The sequence below is a fragment of the Mus caroli genome, chromosome 5, assembly GCF_900094665.2.
Source record: "Mus caroli chromosome 5, CAROLI_EIJ_v1.1, whole genome shotgun sequence".
Lineage (NCBI taxonomy): Eukaryota > Metazoa > Chordata > Mammalia > Rodentia > Muridae > Mus > Mus caroli.
In genome coordinates this window covers 107,012,371-107,033,501 of record NC_034574.1, presented here as the reverse complement: position 1 = coordinate 107,033,501, position 21,131 = coordinate 107,012,371, and the positions used below count along the sequence as shown (strand labels likewise).

General features: G+C 50.0%; 2 protein-coding genes across 3 annotated transcripts in view; one reads left to right on the top strand and one right to left on the bottom strand.

Moving 5' to 3' along the window:
- Usp30 (ubiquitin specific peptidase 30) overlaps window positions 1-12,098 on the bottom strand; it is a 57,124-nt gene extending 45,026 nt beyond the window's left edge. The window contains exon 1 of the mRNA XM_021162431.2: window positions 12,037-12,098. Coding sequence (XP_021018090.1) covers window positions 12,037-12,071 — 35 coding nt within the window. The 5' untranslated portion in view covers window positions 12,072-12,098. The remainder of the gene's footprint in view (window positions 1-12,036) is intronic.
- Window positions 1-21,131, top strand: part of Svop (SV2 related protein) — a 65,253-nt gene that overhangs the window by 12,728 nt on the left and 31,394 nt on the right. For both annotated transcript variants that reach the window (XM_029477554.1, XM_021162428.2), the window contains exons 2-5: window positions 12,119-12,279; window positions 12,883-12,968; window positions 14,748-14,846; window positions 17,608-17,679. In XM_029477554.1, coding sequence (XP_029333414.1) covers window positions 12,891-12,968; window positions 14,748-14,846; window positions 17,608-17,679 — 249 coding nt within the window. In that variant the 5' untranslated portion in view covers window positions 12,119-12,279; window positions 12,883-12,890. The remainder of the gene's footprint in view (window positions 1-12,118; window positions 12,280-12,882; window positions 12,969-14,747; window positions 14,847-17,607; window positions 17,680-21,131) is intronic.

Here is a 21,131-nt window from a genome sequence, read left to right as displayed (position 1 = left end):
GTAAGGTCCTGGTGCACACAGTGTGTAAGGTCCTGGTGCACACAGTGTGTAAGCTCCTGGTGCACACAGTATGTAAGGTCCTGGTGCACACAGTGTGTAAGGTCCTGGTGCACACAGTGTGTAAGGTCCTGGTGCACACAGTGTCTAAGATCTTGGTACAATCACCACTGCCCCTCTAAACCTCACTTCACCTGCCAATCAACCGGAAACCCTTAGGAATAATAAGTCCATACTACTCAGGCTTGTCAGTGGCCTACCGAGGCAAAGCATACATACTTAGGTATGACCCTTGATCCAGTCATGTGGGTCCCTGTCTGTCTATATAGCTTCCACTACATCCATCACCTCCTCGTTTCTGGCTGATAAGGGGCCTCCTCACTCGGCTTGCAGCCCGTCTGTCCCCCTCCTTACACACCCAAGTTATTCTCTGTTCTCTCTATCCAGATTGACCAATGGTTTCCTCTTTGACATTAGAACCTCAGTAACTGAAAAGAAGGCCCCCTCCCTACCACAGCAATCTAAGGGCCCCCTCCAGGGGTCTGGACAGATAGTTAAAAGCACTGGCTGCTCTTCTAGAGGACCCGGGTTCAATTCCCAGCACCCACATGGGAGCTCACACCAATTCTAGTTCCAGGGAAACCCGATACCCTCACACAGACATACATGCCAGCAAAACACCAATGCATATAAAATAAAAATAAATTAAATCATAAAAATAAAGAGGGTCTCAGGTTGGCTCTGAAGGAGACCAGGCAAGGCCATTTGTCGGTGAACCTGTCATTTCCTACTGCTTGAATTGCAGTGTCACCAATGACTGTCACATTCCAGGGACCCCAATGTCAAACAATATGGGCACCTGGGACAAGGTTGGTGTGTGTGTGTGTGTGTGTGACTGGGATTCCAGTCACCTGACTTACAGGTGTCTCCCCCAGGAGACTGGAAGAATGCAGAGGCAGTTACAGTGGTCTGAAGGAAAGCTCCAACCTTCTACTCCATAGCCCTGACTGACCACAGTCACTTCGTGCCCACACAGCCTCCCTCTGGTCATTCTTCCTCTCTCACCACCTTCCAGAATTATCCACACTGGATTCCTGGATCCCAGCCTCTTTGACATCTGAGAGCCCTGTCACCTGTGCCCCCACACCTAGCTTCTTAAAACGTAGGTTTAGGATCTCAAGGGCAGGCCCCCTCCTATCCACCAGGCATGCACTTCACCGAAAGCCACCTCTGAGGTATCCCTGTGTCTTGCCATGCTGTGAGCAGACAGTCCCCTTGTAGGGGAAGGGATTCCAGTGATCTCATTACTACAGGGGTGAGAGCCATGTGAACTTTGTCCCACTCTGTGACCAGCATTGAGCACACCACCAGCCCTGGCCCAACATTCCCTGAAATTACCAGTCTTTTCAAGACACTGTCTCCACAGTGGTACTGTTCGGTTCCCATGGCAACCCTGCAAGGCAGTGACTGCGATCTCCACTTAAAGCCCTGAAACTGATGACACGACCTACTCTGGGTCACACAGCTCCTGAATGGCATGGTTAGGAAGAGGAAAGCCAAGGCAGTCCATGGCGGTACCGAGAACTCTCTTCCGAGGTAGACCCCCTCTCTCTGCAGGACCCTAAATGCTACCCTGTAATCATCACAGTCGATTCGAGCTTCGTTATTTCAGTCTTTATTCAAGGAAGAAGGGCCAGAGGCTCAGATGAAGAGATGGACTTCCGGGAAAGCTGGAGAAATGGCTCAGCGGTTAAGAGCACTGACTGCTCTTCCAGAGGTCCTGAGTTCAAATCCTGACAACCACATGGTGGCTCACGACCATCTGTAATGGGATCTGATGTCCTCTTCTGGTGTGTCTAAAGACAGCTACAGTGTACTTATATATAATAAATAAATAAATCTTGAGAGAAAGAGAGACAGACAGACAGACAGACACTTGCTAATCCAGCACCTCCAGAGACACAAGCCCCTGACTTAGGGTTCCCCATAAGGCAGATCACACAGGATAGCTGTTTTCTCAAGCTCTTCCCTTCCTTAAGTAACAAACAAACAAAAACATCACTGGCTATTTTGGTAAATTATTTATATATATATATATAGTGTTTAAATGCCAAGAAATCAGAGCAGCCGGAGCCAGCTTGTCTTGAGGCCCCGTCACTCAGCCTACCCTGCTTCTCTTTGAGTTTTCTTTCACACACACCCTCCCCTCCCGAGGAAACCTGGGCTCACACAGATGAGAAACACAGTTTTTTGGGGAACCCAACAGATCTTGAAATATAACCTGGCTGGCTGCGTCTAACTTGACATCCGAGGCCTCTCTTTCACACCTGCCCAAAGACGAAGAGTGGAGTTCGTTCTCAAAGGGAGGAACTGTGTGTTCACAGAGAGCACAGGGAGGGGTCGTTCCCACCCATCGGGGCCTGTGCATCCCTCACGTTGGTCCCATCAGCCCATCGCTCCCATTTCACGGACAAAGTCATCCACAAACATGCACAGTTTTGCCAGGAGCATGCCACGGTGCAAAGTGGACCTGACTCGGCGCTCAGGAAGTCCGTGGAACAGAAGCAATCTGCCACGCCAGTTAGAAATGCTGAACACTCACGAGACTAAAAGGAAAACAGACAGAATGGTTTTCTCTGCTCAGGAACTGCCATTTCCCGCCATCTCGGGGCAATCTTTGTTAAATTGCACATGTTGATTCTGTAGGATGGGGCTTGAACCCATGACCCAGCCACCCCTAGACAGGAGACAGACCACCAAAGTGTGAGTGCAGCTCAACCTAGGTTCTGCAAGCACCTATGGGAGGCAGGAAGCCTGGCTCAGGACCACAGTGAAGTGTCTTGAGTCTCTGGGGTCAGGTCTCAGAGGTCTGTTCTCACGCATCCAACAAGGAAGCTCCACTGGCCAGTGCAGACCCGCTTGTGAGAAGGCACAGGATACACGTCTACTGAGAGGAGATGTGCAAAAGGGGAGGGCATGTCTATCGTAGAAAAATGTGCATGAAACTGTTTTGGCATCTTGGAGGATGCAGTGGCAGTAAGTTCTCTGGATAGCACACAGCCACCACCACAGCCCTCCCCAAAGCTTTGTGTCTCTCTTCTTCTGTACTAGAAGTACTCTGTACTTCTAACTGTAGCACCAGGCAGCAGGAGCCTGAGTCAGGAGCACGGTGAGTTCAAAGCCAGCCTGAGCCACTTAATGAACCTTGCTCTCAAAAAAACAAAACAAATGATAAAACCATCCTCCCTCTTCCGGTCTCTGCCAACCACCGGTTCGACGTTTGACCTCTGAAGTCGCCCGTTCGACCTCTGAAGTCGCCCGTTCTGGGTCCCCTCATAAAAACAGAATCACGAAGCACTTGTCCTAGGTCTGGCTCAGTCTCCTAGTGTGATGCTTTTAAGATTGTTCTAAATTGTATGGAGCCAGGTGGTGGTGGTGGTGGTGGCAGGGGTGCATGCCTTTAATGCCAGCACTCAGGAGGCAGAGGCAGGCGGATCGCTGAGTTCAAGGCCAGCCTGGTCTGCAGAGAGAGAGTTGTAGGACAGCCAGGGCTACACAGAGAAATCTTGTTTCAAAAAGCAAAACAAAACAAAAACAAAAAGCAAACAGAATCTAATATCCCACTGTATGGATGCACTGAAGTTTATCTATCCACTACCAGCACGCATTTGGGTTGTTGGGCCTTTGACCAGTCTGTTTGCCACATGCATGCCTGGTGCCTAAGGAAGTGGCAAGCCTCTGTGTAAGTTCTGGGCATCGAACCGGGGTCCTTTGCAAGAACAAGTGCTCTTAACCACTGAGCCCACTCTGCAGCCCACGACATGCATTCTTAAGTGGATATCCCATGCATACATAAATCCCTCCCCTCCTGGAGAATGTTTCTAATTTTAGACAAACACAAGGTAAACAGCCAACAACAGCATGCTAGCCAGGAAGAGATGGAAACTCAGAGGATGGCCGAACGGAAACCCAGGCCAGCCACTTGCTGTGTATCATGGGGTCACGGCCAGATCTGAGTGTAAGTGTCTCCTTCTGTGAAAAAGAAGGTTAAATAACTCATGTGACCCTGGGCCTGACATGTGATGAGTTTTGTCATGCTACATCACAGTCATCATAGCAACCATGGTGTGCATACATATGGATCCCTGAGATGAACTGTCAACAGAATGACTCTGTGCAGTTACAGTCCCCAAAAGTTTCACACATCAGTGTTAGTTGCAGAGGTAGGGAGCCACTGATGGTCCTTGAGGAGAGGATGTGTAAGGAGTTGGGAGGCCCTAAAATACAGATTCAGGGGTGGTCTGCTGATCTTCCCTTTATCTCTAAAATGAACTGATTAATAAGTACATATGTAAATATTTACATATATGTATATGTATGTAAATTTCTTCCCTGCAGTGGTCAGCTGTGATTGTGAACTTGATACAACCTATAGTCACTAGGGAAGAGTCTTAATGACGGGTTGTCTACACTGGGTTGGCATGTTTGTGAAGAGCCACCATGTTAACTAGTGTATGAAGACCCTGCCCACTGTGGGTAGCACCATTCCCTAGGCAGGGCGACCTGAGCTATGTAAGAGTAGCAATGGAGCATGCATGTATTCATTTCTGTCTGCTCTTGACTGTGTGTATAGTATACACTAGCTATCTGGAGTTCCTGCCTGGATTCCCCCAAATCCTGGACCATAACCTGTAACTATGATCTGAATTAAACTCTTGCTTTATGTCAGGGTTTTTTAAAAATCACAGCAACAAAATTAAACAAGACCTGCCGCCAACAAGTTTCATTTTCATTTTCTGTGACTATTATAGCAGATCTCACATACATACAGGCACACGTGCATGCACACACACATATGCACACATACACAGATGGACACACGGGATGGGGGTGAATTGGTTTTGGGTTTTGAGATAAGATCTCACTGCTCTGTCCAAGTTGCCCTGCTTCTCCTAAATGGCTGGGACTTCAGGTGCACGCCTGTGCCAGGCCAGCTATCTGACTTTGTGATGCAAGCCCCCTCCTAGGGCAGGTTGACTATGATTGGATAGGTCTCCCATTTCTCCTTTGCCTTTATAAAGCCAGAGGCACCCTTTGGGCTGGTGCAGTCAGTAAATATTTGTTGAATAAATGAACAGATATTCTCCAGCCTGACTTAGGAGCTTAGGTGGGCTGTGTTCATTTCAGGGTAATAAATATAATGCAAAATTTGTTGTTTTAACTATTTTAAAGTGCCACTGTATGGACACAGTGGCATTCGAGGTATCCCAAAGCTTAGTCCCTCTTGCCCCAAATGGGAGCCTGATCCCCACTTAGAAGTCACTCCCTATTGCTTGGCAACCATCTGGCTCCTAGCAACCAGCAACCTGCCCTCTATCTCTCTGGATAGCCCCAGCTCTGGACATGGCATACCTGTGCCAGATTCTCAAGTTATCTTGGACTGGCTTCTTCATCTGGGTGGGGAGATTCCCTGTGCTCTGTGGCCTGTGTTAATCACTGGAGGGCCTTCGTAGTTCACAGACATGGCAGGCTGGAGCCTACCCAGGCCACCTGTCTAGGGCATACTGGCCCCTAAACACTCAGGCCTTCTCAGAGCCTGCTGTTTACCCACTACCCACTGGTGGCCTGAACTTGGCCATCCATTACGGGCATGCTTGGTCCATGGGCGCTAAGAAATGCTCCCATCGAGACAGGATGCATGAAATCCAGTTTTCAGGATGGTCCTTGCTTCAAAGGCCTCTGTGGTCTATATCAGCATCCCTCCCCAAGTCCTCCCACAAACACTCTCTCTGCTGTGTCACCATCGAAGGCAGTTTATCCCCTCTTGTAATGGACATGTGCTGTCCAGCTGCATGGGACACTCTAGCTCCAGACTGGTGGGACACTGGTCAGAGGGCTATGTCCTTGGCTTCCTGGGTAGAGGGTGAGCCATAGACAACCTGCTTGGCCATAGGGGACCAGGAGGCTCTGCGTCTCCCTGGCAACCTGGCTTCATGGTGAAGGGTCCCAGAAAATGACCAATGCTTGTCTGATTCCAATAAGCTCCCAAGAACTTCAAAATGAACATTCTCAGCCCCCAGGGAAGACCTTTGGTCCTAGGTATGTACGTTGTAAACAGCTAGAGGGTTTTGGCGACCCCTGTACCATAGTGACAGACTGGGGAGGTCACACAGGACTGAGCTGTGTGCTTGGTTTCTGACTGTAGAGAGTGCATGACTCTCTGTCTGGGTGGTCTGCCCACTCACACCAGCTCAGCTCAGGCCTCATCACCTGTAGATGCATGGGGTGACACCGACCAGGGGCCAAGTGACTCCAGCCAAGGGTTGTGATTGCAGAGAAAGCCAGGCTGGAAGCCCAGCTCCCTTAGCCTGTGTGGCCCAGGGCAAGTCCCTCATCCCTCGGAGCACTGCATTCAAATTGGTGATCTGGAACCAAGCTCATAGGTTGCTTATCAAGGTAACTGAAGTTACCCATTTCCTATATACTGTGCACCTATAATCCTTGTGCCAGGAGGTGGACTCAGGCAGATAAACACCTGGAGCACTGATCAGCTCTGAACTCCAGATTCACTGAAAGATCATCACCAGAAAAAGAAGGCAGAAGGGTAAGGGAGGTTGCTCAGTGGTTAGAGCACTGGCTGCTCTTCCAGAGGATCCAGGTTCAGTTCCCAGCACCCACATGGAGGCTCATAGCCATCTCCAGTTCCAGGAGCTCTGTTGCCCCTTTCTGGCCTCCACAGATACTGTGTGTGCGTGACACAGGCATACATGCAGGGAAAACACCCACATATAGAGAGTAAAAATAAAGATTTCAAAAAGGCATCAAAAGCAATAATGTGGAAAATGATACAGAAAGACATCTGACATGGACCTATTGTTTCTACATGCATGTACAAGCATGTGTGCACACACATGAACATGTACCCATGGTGTGCACACACATGTGCACACACATATACATGTGTGCACACACATGTGCACATATACATATGCATACACATGCACACATATAGCACATGGGTACGGGCAAACACATGCATGCACACACATGCATACATGCATGCACACAATGCACACATACACGTGTGCACACACACAGCGCATGAGCACCCACAACCCAGCAGAGCCTTGAGCAGCTCCTGGCTGTCAACAAGCTTTGATTTATCACTAGCTGTGTGACTTGGTGCTGACATTTGCGTAGCACCTCAGAATCACCTTATTTATAGGGAATGCAGATCTCTCTCCTGGGCTAGCATCTGCCCAGTTTTTCCAATGTTGGCGGCTTAGAGGCGTCCTCAAATAAAGAGCCACCTATGTCCAAAGACCACCATCTAGCCTGGAAGTCACGGCCTTTGAACCAGAGGTGCTGTAGCCAAAGACTGGCCTGTGTGTGGGTCCTCACACCTCTGGATGGGGACCGTCCATGCTGCAACCTCCCTAGGGACTTGGTGGAGTCTCTCCCGCTTCTCTCACTGTCCCCCAGTTTGCAGTGGGTGTTCTCTGAAGGACGTTTTTCTCAGTAAATCTCTGGCCCCAGAAATCTACTTTGCATCCTTTCCAGAAACAAGAAAATCCACCTTAGAATTCACACGGAGACTCGGAGGACACCAGAACACAAAACCCACAGATGCTTCAAGGGTCCTGATTATCAGATGTGGGCCAAACCTACATGACACTTGCCTCAACACACACTTCAATGGAGTACAAAGCCAGCAGAGGCCCCTAAAAATGGGTGGCTTTCCACAAGGCTGTACAACTGCCTAACGGAGAAAGGACAGAGAGGAACAAAGTTAGCCCTAAACTTCCACCATCTGCAAAAATCAACTCCAAGCTCATCAAAGACAAAACCCCATAAACATATAGAAGAGGGGCTGGCAATATGGCTCAGTGGGTAAAGGTGCTTGCTGCTAAGCCTGATGACCTGAGTTCAACCTTAGTGACTCACATGGTAGAAAGACCGAGATGACTCCGGCGGGTTGTCTTCTGACCTCCACAAGTATGCCATGGTATGCATATATGAACACGCACACACACACACACACACACACACACACAAACAGTTAAAAGAAAACAGGAGATCACTTCATGGCCTTGGGTCCAGGGCCCAGTGGTGACTGTTCTAGACTTGACAAAGACACAAGCAATTAAAGCAAAACCAGATGTTAGGGCACACCAACAAAAAACCTCCCTGTGTCAAACGATCACACATTCAGATGGAAAAATCAGTCGTGGACTCAAGAAAATGCTTGCAAGTTTGATAGCTGTTAAGAATCTGTTGCCCAAGCCGGGCAGTGGTGGCGCACGTCTTTAATCCCAGCACTTGGGAGGCAGAGGAGGCAGGCGGATTTCTGAGTTCGAGGCCAGCCTGGTCTACAGAGTGAGTTCCAGGACAGCCAGGGCTACACAGAGAAACCCTATCTTGAAAACAAACAAACAAACAAACAAAAACAACAAAAGAATCTGCTGCCCAGAATGAGGAAGGACATCAGGAAGCATGCGGATATGCGACTCAGATCCCCACACACCAGAGGCTGAGGCAGGAGGATGGTGAGCTTGAGGCCAGCACAGGCAACATGGGAAAACCTGAAAAACCACATGCATCGACATTGCTCCAAAGTTGGCATCCGAGGAGCCCTGGAAAGCTCTATGCATGCAAAGAAAGGGCCAGCGAGGTAGCTCAGTAGAAAGGGCCCCTGCCACAGTCCTGACAACCTGAGTTTGATGCCCAGGTCCTACATGGTGGAAGAAGAGAAGGGCCTCCTGGAATCTGTCCGCTGACCTCCAAGCGTGCGATATGGCATGGGCATGCCAGTGTGAGTGCACACACAGATGCGATTTTAAATTTAAAAGCTCTACTTGAAAAACACAGATGAAGTCCCAGTGGGCTGGCTGCTAAGGCGCACTGGTCAGCTGTCCACATTCAAATGGGAACGAGCAATGACTGGAGAGCACCTGCCGAAACAGGAACCCATGGGTGAGCCGCTCTGGCAGTTCCTCAAAATTTTAAACATTTATCAGTTTTTACCCCAATGAGGTAAAATCAAGGGCTCAGAAATCCGTAAGACCATGTTTGTCACAGCTTTCTTCACAAGGAACAAAAGACGGGAGCAGCCCAAGTCTCTGTCTCTACAGCGGTCTGTCCATACGATGGAATAATATTCAGCCTTTACAAAGGAGTGGGGAGCTGGGCTTGGGAGGGGTTCAGGCCAGTAACCTTAGCCATTCAGGAAGCTGAGGCAGGAGGATCACAAACTCAAGGCTAGCCTTGGCTATCGAGTGAGTTTAAGGCTAGCCTGGGTATCTTAGTGAAACTGACCATTTTAAAAGTAAAGAGAGAGATAGGCGTATCTCAGCGATGCAGAATTTGCCTCGTAAATGCACACGGCCCTAGATTCAGTTCCAAGGACTGACTAGGAGCAGGGCTAACCACTTGCTGGTTCACTGCCTCCCCGGGGCACTCAGATTTGCAGAGACAGAGTGACATCTGTTGGGTGTAGAAGCAGTGGGGATCTGGGGCTCAAGGGGACAGGGTCTGAGATGTAAAGTTGAACCAAGATGCTGTTGTTCTGATTCTCTGGCTGGGTAAAGTTACTCTAAATGAATGGAAACTCTTAATATGGGGGCGCCCACTGGCTGCGAGTATTCTCCATATGCTGCTGAACAGGACATTTACACCGGTTGGGGTGGCCGGGGTCATGTTATGGGCATCTGACGTCGTGGAAAACAGAGTGGGAAGAAGAAATGAAGTTCTAGTTGTTCTGGAAAACTTGACACAGTTACCACAGCCTACGTGTTAGGATGTGGGGGCGGGGGTGGTGACAGGACTCTTTCTCAGGGGTTAACTTGAATACTGAGGCATGTATGACTGAGGGAGGGTCGTCTGTGAATGCTGACAAGTCTGCAGCATTGGCTGAATGAACCCCAGGGCTAGTGGTATCTCGAGGCTCAGCCCTCCGGAAGTGTTGAGTGGAAAGGAGAAAGGGGATTTCTGAGCATTTTATATGCTTGAAATAGTTCTGCGCAAAGAATTTTCCACACAAAGGTTTGAAGTCCATGGAGCTACGGCAGACATGGGTGAGGGGTGTGGAGAGTCAGGCTTCTAGTGTGCCTGGAACAGGAGACTTTGAGCCACACAGATCCAGGCCGGAACCCTGGTTGTGTGTCCGTGGGCATGTCACATGACATCAGGGCCTCTAGAGTTGTGTGTCCGTGGGCATGTCATATGACATCAGGGCCTCACTGTTCCTGTCTGTAAAATGGGAATAACAGCAACCTCACAGATCGGCCGCACAAACCGAGCAGGAAGAAAATGCCAGCCAGGCTGCACAAAGCACACTGGTCCCACACTGTTCATGGAACACCAGAGACAGAACTGTTGGCCACAGGTTTCAACTTAACCACCCCGCCCGGCCCTTGGCTCCACTTCCCAGCACGGCATAGCTAAGGATGCAGACTTTGGCTGTCCTCACGCCCCTGTAATCCGGCATGAGTGTATTCTGGAAACTTCCCAAGCAGGGCAACCTCCCTCTGCTTCTAAAAGAAAACGCATTCCATGTCTGAACACGGTGTGTCTCGAGAGTTGAGAGGTCAAGACTTGAACACCACAAGACGGTCAGTTGGGGGAGCCCTCACCTAGCGTGTGAGAGCCCCGGGTTTGAGTCTCAGTATAGACAGTGTCACAAGCAGGGCATCCCAGAGTTCAGGGAGTGGAGGCTGGGAAATCTGAAGTTCAGAGCTATCCTCAGCTGTATGATGAAGTTAGGGCCAGCCTGGGCTACATGAGACTGTATCAATAACAATAATTATAATAGTCACCATCATCACCACCACCACCACCATCATCATCACCATCATCATCATCATCACCATCATCAGTTTGTACCGAGCTTGCCACCCCCTCTGCCTCTTCAAACAGCGGGTTCATTTGCTCACTTGGCCCCTCCACTGTTTGTGATTTTTCAGTCACAGGCATGAGCCTCTTGCACCACACATGAGCTGGGAGGTAGAGCTCTTATGACTGTTGGTACTGTGACCTCTGACCTGGGCTGGCTAGCAGTAGAGGCCTTGTGTTTGGGCAGGAAGAGGCTGTAAGGAGACAGCTCACTCGGATCTGAGCTTCAGATGAAGAAGCAGCCACCCTTCCCCCAAGAGAGGCAAGACAGAGCCTAGTCTGGACCAGGGGTGGCGAGGCACAGCTGTGACGCGCTTAGAGAGACTGAGGTGGGGGTGGGATCTGAAGTTCAAGTCTAGCCTGGGCTGCACAGCGAGACCCTGTCTTTATTAAAAGCAGAGGGACAGAGGGAGGGAGGGAGAGGGAGAGACAGGGAGGATACATAGTTTGAGGAGGGAGAGGCACAGCTCAGAGTTCTGTCTCGGAGTCTTAAATGCCCTCATGGCCAGATGAATGGGCAGAGCAGGGAGTGAGGAGAAGCCCGGGAGGGTAGAGAAGAAGAGCCCTCAGGGTTGGAGGCCATTTTAAAGAAAAGGAGAGTAGGGTCTGGACACAGTTATGGCCATGCCACGGTCGAGACACCGAGGAATGTGGGTTTCACTGTAAATTCTCCCAATTTGAAGTTTCCAGTCCCCTTAGATCAAGGCCAAACAGAGCGACTTCCCTGCAGAAGGCCTGAGTGTGACCCAGTCCTCACCCGTGTCACAGACAGAGGTTAAAGGCCCGAACAAGTGGCCCCAAGACACACCTCAAGGTGACACTCTGAGACACACAGACACACGGCGGTTGACCTACGAGGCCAGGAGACCTTGTCACGGTCTGTCTGTATAAATACCCACTCTGACATCCCCACCGATGCATTCTGGGAACTGTTAAGGCAGTGCCTGACCCTGTGTCACAACAGGACCCAGGCCTAGAACAAAGGCACAGTCGTACACACGAGAATCCCAGCTGCTGGTTCTGTGCAAAGCCCAGCCGTCCAACTGTCAACTGATCAGAACTCCAGTTCCCCACCCCCCACTGACCAAATTCAACCTAAATGCCAGGCCTACCCGCCCAGAGCTCGGGACGGTGAGAAAAGCCTGTTACCTGCCTCGGGTGGGAAGGCCCAGCAGCAAGGCCATCAGGTGGGCACCCTGGCCATCCCGGTCATGTCTGCTTCCGTCTGCAGGGTGGTGAAATTCCGCCGCACAGGGGAGAGCGCTCGGTCAGAGGACGACGCAGCTTCCGGAGAGCATGACATCCAGATCGAGGGGGTCCGAGTGGGCCTAGAAGCCATTGAGCTGGATGATGGAGCCGCTGTCCCCAAGGAGTTTGCCAATCCCACTGATGGTGAGAAAAGCCCCGAAGCCCCAGTGGTAGAAAGTTCTTGAGGAGGGGCGGTTGGGAAGGCTCTGAGTACCGAAGGGTGACACGGAAGTGGAGGCTGGAACTTCAGGAGGTCCGGTGACATCACAATCCATGACAGTTGCATCAGCGAACGGTTGGCCGAGAAGGGCAATGCTGGCAACAGCGATGCTGATGATGATGCTGATATCGGTGATGGTGGTGATGATGGTATTGATAGTGGTGATGATGATGCTGATACTGAAGGTTTTGGTTATGATGTTAGTTCTTTTTTTTTTAAAAAAAAATATTTATTTCATGTATGTAGGTACACTGAAGCTGTCATCAGACACACCAGAAGACAGCATCAGATGCCCATTACAGATGGTTGTGAGCCACCATGTGGTTGCTGGGATTTGAACTTGGGGCCTCTGGATGAACAGTCAGTGCTCTAAACCACTGAGCCATCTCTCCAGCCCATGATGTTAGCTCTTATAGCAGCATGTGCTGCAGTTAATTACCCTGTCTGGGGACTACCCCAGATGCCACACGATGACAAATACGAGATGTGTTGTTGATCCCTCCTCTCCTCCCCCTTTTCCTTCCCAGACACTTTCATGGTGGAAGATGCGGTGGAAGCCATTGGGTTTGGAAGATTTCAGTGGAAGCTCTCTGTTCTCACGGGCTTGGCTTGGGTAAATAAGTATCTGGGTGCAATGCTTCACATACCCCAAGGACCCCCTGCTTCTAAGATGGGTCCCACAGCCACACGGATAACACAGTTGTTCCTCCACATATAACTTCTGCCTGAATGTCAATCAGCAAAGCTGATGTGTGGTGATGACCCAGGTGCATGCTGGGAGAAAGGTGGGCATGGCCGGCTGATCCCCCAGTGGGCATCTGGCTATGGAAGTGGATCTTCCTGAGGGCTCATGACTCCTGTCAGGTAAGGGCTTCAGGTGCATACCCAGGGAAACAGGCACAGAAAACATTTGCCATTTGGGCTCTGGGCTCCACCCCCAGTATTGCATAAAGTAAAATAAAATGAAGAATGTGTCCTGATTCAAGGTGTTCACACCCCTTGCTAAGGACCCCTTAGCCATGACCCAAAGTACATGGACCTTTAATCCAGCTGCAGCTGCTTCTCTGGGTGGGACACGAGACGTGACTTAGGCACGTGTTTTTCTAAACGGATTCGCCGCCATTTCTCTAAGTAGAAGCAGACCTTGACTGGGCCCCACACTCCACAGCCTGTGTATGGAGCTGTTCTTAACTTTCCAGTATTCTGTCTAGTCATAAAGTAGTATCAGGCATTTAGTAACTGGGGCTCCTTCATATGTGCTAATATATTCAAACATGGTGTTCATTAAGTATCATTAAATATGCAAACTCTCCAGGAACACGTGACCAGCCATCCAAAGACAAAGGACCTTGCTGTCCTGCCTCTGGGGAGACGTGTGCTCAGCTTTTATACACATGATGCTCTCTCAATGCAACTGGGGGAGCACATCTACATTGTGTGTGTGTGTGTGTGTGTGTGTGTGTGTGTGTGTGTGTGTGCGTGTGTGCGTGCACACACATGTGATTGTGTATGTATGTGTGTGTGCGTGTGTGTGTGCGTGTTTGCATGTATGTGTGTGTGAGTGTGTGCACATGTGTGAATGTGTGAATGTGTGTACATGTGTGTGAATGTGAATATGTATGTACAAGTGTGTATGTGTGTGCGCACATGTGTGTGAATGTGTATGTGTGTGTGGTGTGTGAGTGTGTGTATGAGTAGGTATGTGCCTGTGTTTGTGTCTGTGAGTATGTACATGTGTGCATGTGTACATGTATGTATGAGTGTGAGATTGTATGAACGTGTGTACTTGTGTATATGAGTATGCATGTGCATATGAGTATGTATGTACATGTGTATGTTTCTGTGTGTATGTGTGTGCCTGTGTGTATGTATATGTATGCATGTGTATGTATAAGTGTGTGAGTATGTGTGTGCATGTGTATATGATTGTGCATGTGTGTGTGCCTGTGTGTGTATTCACCATGGTGAACATGTATGCGGTAGTCAGAGGACAACTTGCAGGGACCAGAGATGGCTCATGGAAACAAAAAGATTGTGGTTTGGGCCATTCTGGGATACAATATGAAACCCTGTCTCACAAAAACAACAGTCACACACATAAACTCCCAGCACCCACATGTGCTACACAACTGCCTGTAACTCCAATACCAGGAGGATCCAGCATGCTCTGACCTTCATCGGCATTGCATGCACAGGGTGCACAGACATACATGCAGGCAAAACATCCTTACACATAAGAGAAATGAATAAAAAAAGTTTGAAAGCAAGCAGATGCATGACTCGGGGGGAAAACATACCCAGCCCATCAGCTGCCTCGTGCAGGAAGCAGCAGGGTTGGCCAGGCAGGGCGCATGTGCAGCGTCCTCACGGTATCTATCCCTTGCTCCCACAGATGGCAGATGCCATGGAGATGATGATTCTGAGCATCCTGGCTCCTCAGCTGCACTGCGAGTGGCGACTCCCCAGCTGGCAGGTGGCGCTGCTCACTTCGGTAGGTGGCCTGGCAGCTCACAGACTCCCCACACTGCCACCCTACCCCTTGTGTCCTGTGGGACAGTCTCCTGCCACCTCCGGGGCTCGGCAGAAAAGAGCCAAGCCGCCCCAGTTGGCTTTCTACTGGTCTGATGACCACCATGACCTAAAGCAACCTGGGGAGGACAGGGCTTACTTTGGCTTACAGACCCTTGCTACCGCCATCTATCACTGTGTAAGTCAGGGCAGGAGCTCCAAGTGTGAACTCGGAGGCAGGAGCTGAAGCAGAGGCCATGGAGGAATGTAGCTTCTCATCGTGTTGTCTTGTTCCTCACGGTTGGCTCAGTTCACTGGCAGTGGTCACCCATGGTGAGCCAGCACCTCCCACATTAATCATCAGTCAAGAAAACTTACCACAAAGCCAGGCAGTGGTGGCACACGCCTTTAATCCCTGCACTTGAGAGGCAGAGGCAGGTAGATTTCTGAGTTTGAGGTCAGCCTGGTCTACAGAGTGAGTTCCAGGACAGCCAGGGCTACACAGAGAAACCCTGTCTCAAAAACCAAAAAAAAAGAAAAGAAAGAAAGAAAGAAAGAAAGAAAGAAAGAAAGAAAGAAAGAAAGAGAGAGAAAAAGAAAAAGGAAAAGAAAAAGAAAAAGAAAAAGAGAAAGAAAGAAAGAAAAGAAAATGTACCACAAAACCAGGTGGTGGTAGTCCATGCCTTTAATCCCAGCACTAGGGAGGCAGAGTGGGCAGATCTCTGTGAGTTCAAGGCTAGTCTGGGCTATAGAGAGAGTTCCATGACAGCCAGGGTCACCCAAAGAGAAACCCTGTCTTGAAATGACCCTATCTTGAAACACCAAAATAAATAATTGAAAGAAAGAAACAAAGAAGCAAAGAAAGAAATAAAGAAAAGAAAAGGGAAGGAAGGGAAGGAGGGAAGAAAGAAGGGAGGAAGGATGGACGGACCACAGGCTTGCTCACAGGTCAATTTTCTCAACTCAGAGTTCCTCTCCTAAAATGACTGTAGCTTGTGTCAAGCTGACATAAAACCTGCCAGCTCAGTCGCCCTGGTTGGAAAGGCTGATGTCGACTTGGCTTCCCGTAGGCCCCCTTCCTCTGTAGAGCACCCCAGCAGGTGAGCAGCCAGATCTACCAGCCCAGGGCTTTAGCTCCTCCGAGACCTCAGAAAGTCTGGATCCCACCAGCATGTGTCAGTGTATATACCACACAAGCCTCACCTTGCCCAGCTGTGGGCAGGAGATGCCATCCTCCCCCACCCCCAGGAGAGTGCTGTGAAAGCTGGAAAATGACAGGGGTGGGGGATGGGGGAGGGGGAGAAAATGAGAGACTCTTCCAGCCCCACCCCCTCCCTACGGAGTAGCACACAGCTACCTTTTCCTGCTGGTCTCTCTCATGAGGTTGTAGGCTCATAATCAGGACTTAGAAGACCCTTGATGGGCCTGGCCCAGTGCGGGGGGGGGGGTTACATATGTTGTTTCTTTGACCCTCTCTGTCCTGTGGGAAGAGTTCTGCCCTTCTGCGATTTCTCTGTTTGTGGGGAAGGAAGCCAAGGGTGAGAGAAGTCAGTAAGAAGTCTTACACAGAAAGGAGGAGGGAGAGAGGGGAGGAGGGAGAGGAAGCATGGTGGGATGCCGCAGACCCTCTGGGGAGGAGGAGGAGGGCTAGGGGAAGGTGAGCAGAAAGAGGGAGGGGAGGAGGAGGGAAGGAGGAAGAGGAAAGGGAGGAGGGGGAAAAGGAGCAAAAAGAGAGAAGGGAGGAGGGGGAGGAGGAAAGGGAGGAGGGGGAGAGGAGCATAAAAAGAGAATAGAAGGAAGGAGAGGAGGAGGGGGAAAAGGGGGAAAAAGAGATAAGAAGGGGAGAAAGGAGTCAGGGAGGAGGGAGGGGAGGAGGGAGATTACGACAGAGAAGCTATGCATAGTGCTGCACACATGAAAACTGTGACCAGCAAATTTCAAGTTCAAGACCAGCTAGCTTGGGCTATACAGTCCAAGCCCAAAACAAAAACAAAAATGCAAAACTCACCTTTACACTCAGCAGGCAGAGGCAGGTGGATCTCTGAGTCTGAGGCCAGCCTGGTGAGTTCCAAGACAGCCAGAGCTATAAAGAGAAGCCTGTTTTCAAACAAACAAACAAACAAACAAACAAACAAACAAAATTACCATCCCTGTAATTCTGCTGTAAGAAAGCTCTAGAACCCCAGGTCCTGAACCATCACGTCGGTCATAATCTAGACAGCAATGGCAGTGGGAGCCTGGTCATGTGACTTCCCATTCCTAAGCCTCAGCATCCTCATCTGAGATATGGACATAAGAATAGCACAGCCAAGCCAGGCAATGGTGGTGCATGCCTTTAATCCCAGCACTTGGGAGGCAGAAGCAGGCGGATTTCTGAGTTCGAGGCTAGCCTGGTCTACAGAGTGAGTTCCAGGACAGCCAGAGCTATACAGAGAAACCCTGTCTCAAAAAAAACAAAAAAGAAAAAGAAAAAAGAAAAAAAAAGGATAGCACAGCTGTCCCCCTTGTGATTGTTGGAGACCTGTCTACAGGAGGCTGTGGTGGTACCCACCTATAATCCTAGCTCTCAGGAGGCCGAGGCAGGAGGACTGAGAGTTTGAAGCCAGTCCGGACTACACAGAAAGGCACTGTCCCAGCTCAGTGGCAGGTTTATCTGCTCTGTGGTGCTCTGGGGGTGACGTCAGAGGCGGGTCGCTGGTCCCTCTGTCCCGCGCTGCTCACAGAAACCGTGTGTCTGCCCACAGGTGGTCTTCATCGGCATGATGTCCAGTTCCACGCTCTGGGGAAACATCTCGGATCAGTATGGCAGGAAAACAGTAAGGTCCCTCTTCTCAACATGCACACACACACTGGGGCGCAGCCACCATAGGGGGCCCAGCGCAGTCTCTGAGGCTTTAGCAGGGGAGGGTGGCTCTCTATGCAGTCTCGTGGACTGAAGAAGGTGCATGAGAGGCAGGGGATGTTCTCGATGCCAATTTGTGCCCCTTATGTGAGGCCAGAGCAGCAGATGGTAAGTGATGTCAGGTTTATTGTCCTAGGGCAAGAGCTCTCAGCCTTCCTAACGCTGTGACCTTTCCTAACACAGTTCCTCGTGTTGTGCTGACCCCACAACCATAACGTTATTTTCATGGCTACTCCTTAGCTGTAATTTTGCTACTGTTACCAATCATAATATAAATATTTTTGGAGATAGAGGTTTGCAACTCATGGGTGGAAAACAGACCCACAGGTGGAGAACCGCTGTCCTAGAGAAATAGGTCCTGTCTCAATCTTCCAGGCAGGAGCTTTCCCCAGCCTGACTTCCATACCCCACTGATCTGCTGGGATCACTGCCTGATTTAACTGTTTGTGATTGGCATGGTGGGTGGGATGAGTTGTCCTACCATCCAGAGGACGCAGGCAGGAGGATTGCAATAAGTGTGAGGTCCATCTGGGCTACACAGAGAGATCCTGCCTCATGTGAAACAAACACAACACCATTGGTGCTAGTCGGGGAGGGGAGGGGAGAAGAGGGGAGGGGAGGGAATAAGGGAGAGGTGGGGGGCAAATGGCATTACAAACAGGAGGGATGGGTGGGGGAGGAGCTAGGGGATGGGGTGAGGGAGGGGAAGGGCAGCTGGAATCCCACTGGCCTCCTGCCGTACTCCTCCCTTGGTACCTCCAAGGCTTTGGATGAGTGCTTCCCTTTTTTAGTTGATATTACTTTATTAGACTGTACTGGAGTCTCCCATGGTCTCCTCCAGTCTGTAACCTTGGGCCCAAAAGCACTCCTCCTTTTGCTCTCTTCCTTTTTATTCTTTTTTGGACTTCACACCAGCCACCATTTCCCTAGAGGCAGGGTGTCACAGTGATGACGTGAGTCATCTGAACTCAGGGTTGTTCCCGACCATGTGACCTCACTGTGTAAGTGCCTTGAAGTCTCCCTGTCCATGGCCATCACGGTAGGCAGGCTGCCACTGAGCTGGAGCAGTGACTGAAAACGTGCATCTGACCCACAAGCACAAGATGGTGGAGCGGGATAACTGGGAATGACAGAGGGTTTTGAAATCTCAAAGCCCACACCCAGTGACACACCTCCTCCAACAAGGCCACACCTCTTAATCCTTCCCAAAACGTTCCACCAACTGGGGAACAAGTCTTCAAATATATGAGCCCATGGGAGCCGTTCTCATTCAGACCACCACAGAAGGCAAGCACTTGACCCACTGATGGCCCAGGGATGCAGTTTACTGACCTAAAAATTCACAGCTGTCCTCAGTTGAGGTTCTGTCAGAAGAGTGTGTATCTCCTGCCACTGAGACCCAGGATTCATATCCAATATCATAGGCAGTCCTGTAGAAGAGAGAGAAGAAGGCTGTCTTATTTAGGATTTTGCTGCTATGAACAGACACCACACCATGACCAAGGCAACTCTTTTTTTTTGTTTTGTTTTGTTTTGTTTGTTTGTTTGTTTGTTTGTTTTTCAAGACAGGGTTTCTCTGTGTAGCTCTGGCTGTCCTGAAACTCACTTTATAGACCAGACTGGCCTTGAACTCAGAAATCTGCCTGCCTCTGCCTCCCGAGTGCTGGGATTAAAGGCATGCACCACCATGCCTGGTCCAAGGCAACTCTTATAAGGACAACATTTAATTGGGACTGGCTTACAGGTTCAGAGGTTCAGTTCATTATTATCAAGGCTGGAGCATGGCAGCATCCAGGCTGGCATGGTGCAGGAGGAGCTGAGAGTTCTACATCTTCATCTGAAGGCTGCTAGCAGGATATTGACTTCCAGGCAGCTAGGGTGAGGGTCTTAAGCCCACAGTGACACACCTATTCTAACAAGGCCAAACCTCCTAATAGTGCCACTCTCTGGGGCCAAGCATGTACAAACCATCACAAAGGCTAGTTTTGACCTCAACTTTATTTTACTTATTTTACATTTAGTGTTTCTCTCTCTCTCTCTGGGTATGTGTGTGTGTGTATGTGTGTGTGTGCGTTTGCACATGCTCCTGTGCCATAGCACATGTGTAGAGGTCAGAAGATAATATCTTGGGAGTTCATTCTGGCAAGAACTTTTACCCACTGAACCATTTCACCAACCCAAGAGTTTAGATTTTAAAAGTTCATAGATGGATTTTCCAATAGCGACATTTACAAAATCTGTGAACTATAACCCCATTTCTGCACCTTCTAGAAAACTGCTCCTCAATACATGGGAGAGGATTTTGACAATGTCTGGGACAGACCAAGTTGTCACAAACTGAGGGAAGGGGGTGATAATCTCCCTGGCATCTCACAGTTAGAAGCCAGGAATGCTGTCCAGATGCCAGCATGCTTACGGCGCCTGCACCACAAAGAATATTCCTGTCTATCACATGAGTGGCGATGAGGGAGACAAGATGGTGGCTCCCAACACTGCTGTCACTTGCAGAGTTAATTACAAGCCTCCTTTCTCCAGCACCTGAGACCACTAAGGCTCCATCGAGTTCCCTCGAAATTGGTTCATCTTGGCAAAGGGGAAGGAAACCTCTCTGTGGAAAGCATGGGCGGGAGCCAGGCTGCCCGGAGTCAGGTCCAGCTGCTCCTTGTGGACAGAGTCCTTGACTCTCCATCCTCTCACATCCGTGAGATGGCTCAGACTCCCTGCGGAGTGATTCCAAAGAGAGAAGGGGCTTGCGCACAGGTCTCAGCACAGACAAATCATTCCATAAATGTCTATTACCCTTCTTAGGTCTTGACAAGCCTCTGCCTGCCTCCAGAGTCCACGTCCTTCACCCTGACCTCCCCCAGAGAAGCCAGCCCATCAGACCCTTGTCAATGAGGCTGCGTAGATGGCTGCCCCCTAAATGTGTTCTGCTGGCTCTGCTCTCAGGAGAGCAAAGCATCACACCAACAAGATGCAGCTGGTGTGACCAGCCAGAAATTCTGGAGAGGTGTCCCCCCACCAAACCCCCAAAGGCACAGCTTCTCCTTCCAAGTCAGAGTTTCTATCCAAACTCAGGAACAAAGGAGCAGGCTGTGATTACAAAGCCTCCCGGGCTCATCCAGGGGCCTGGGAACACCAGGAAACCGACCATCAGGATCAACCACAGAGCGGCTTCCTGGTCCAGGTGGCAGGTTTCCATGCCCACGTGGGTGTCTGCACACAGTGAGATGCTTTGGTTCCTTTGGAAGTTTCTATGGCATGGGGGCTATGTTAATTATGTAAAGGAGAAAGAGAGAGAGAGAGAGAGAGAGAGAGAGAGAGAGAGAGAGAGAGTTAGTTCCACTCCCTACCCCACCCTCCCAC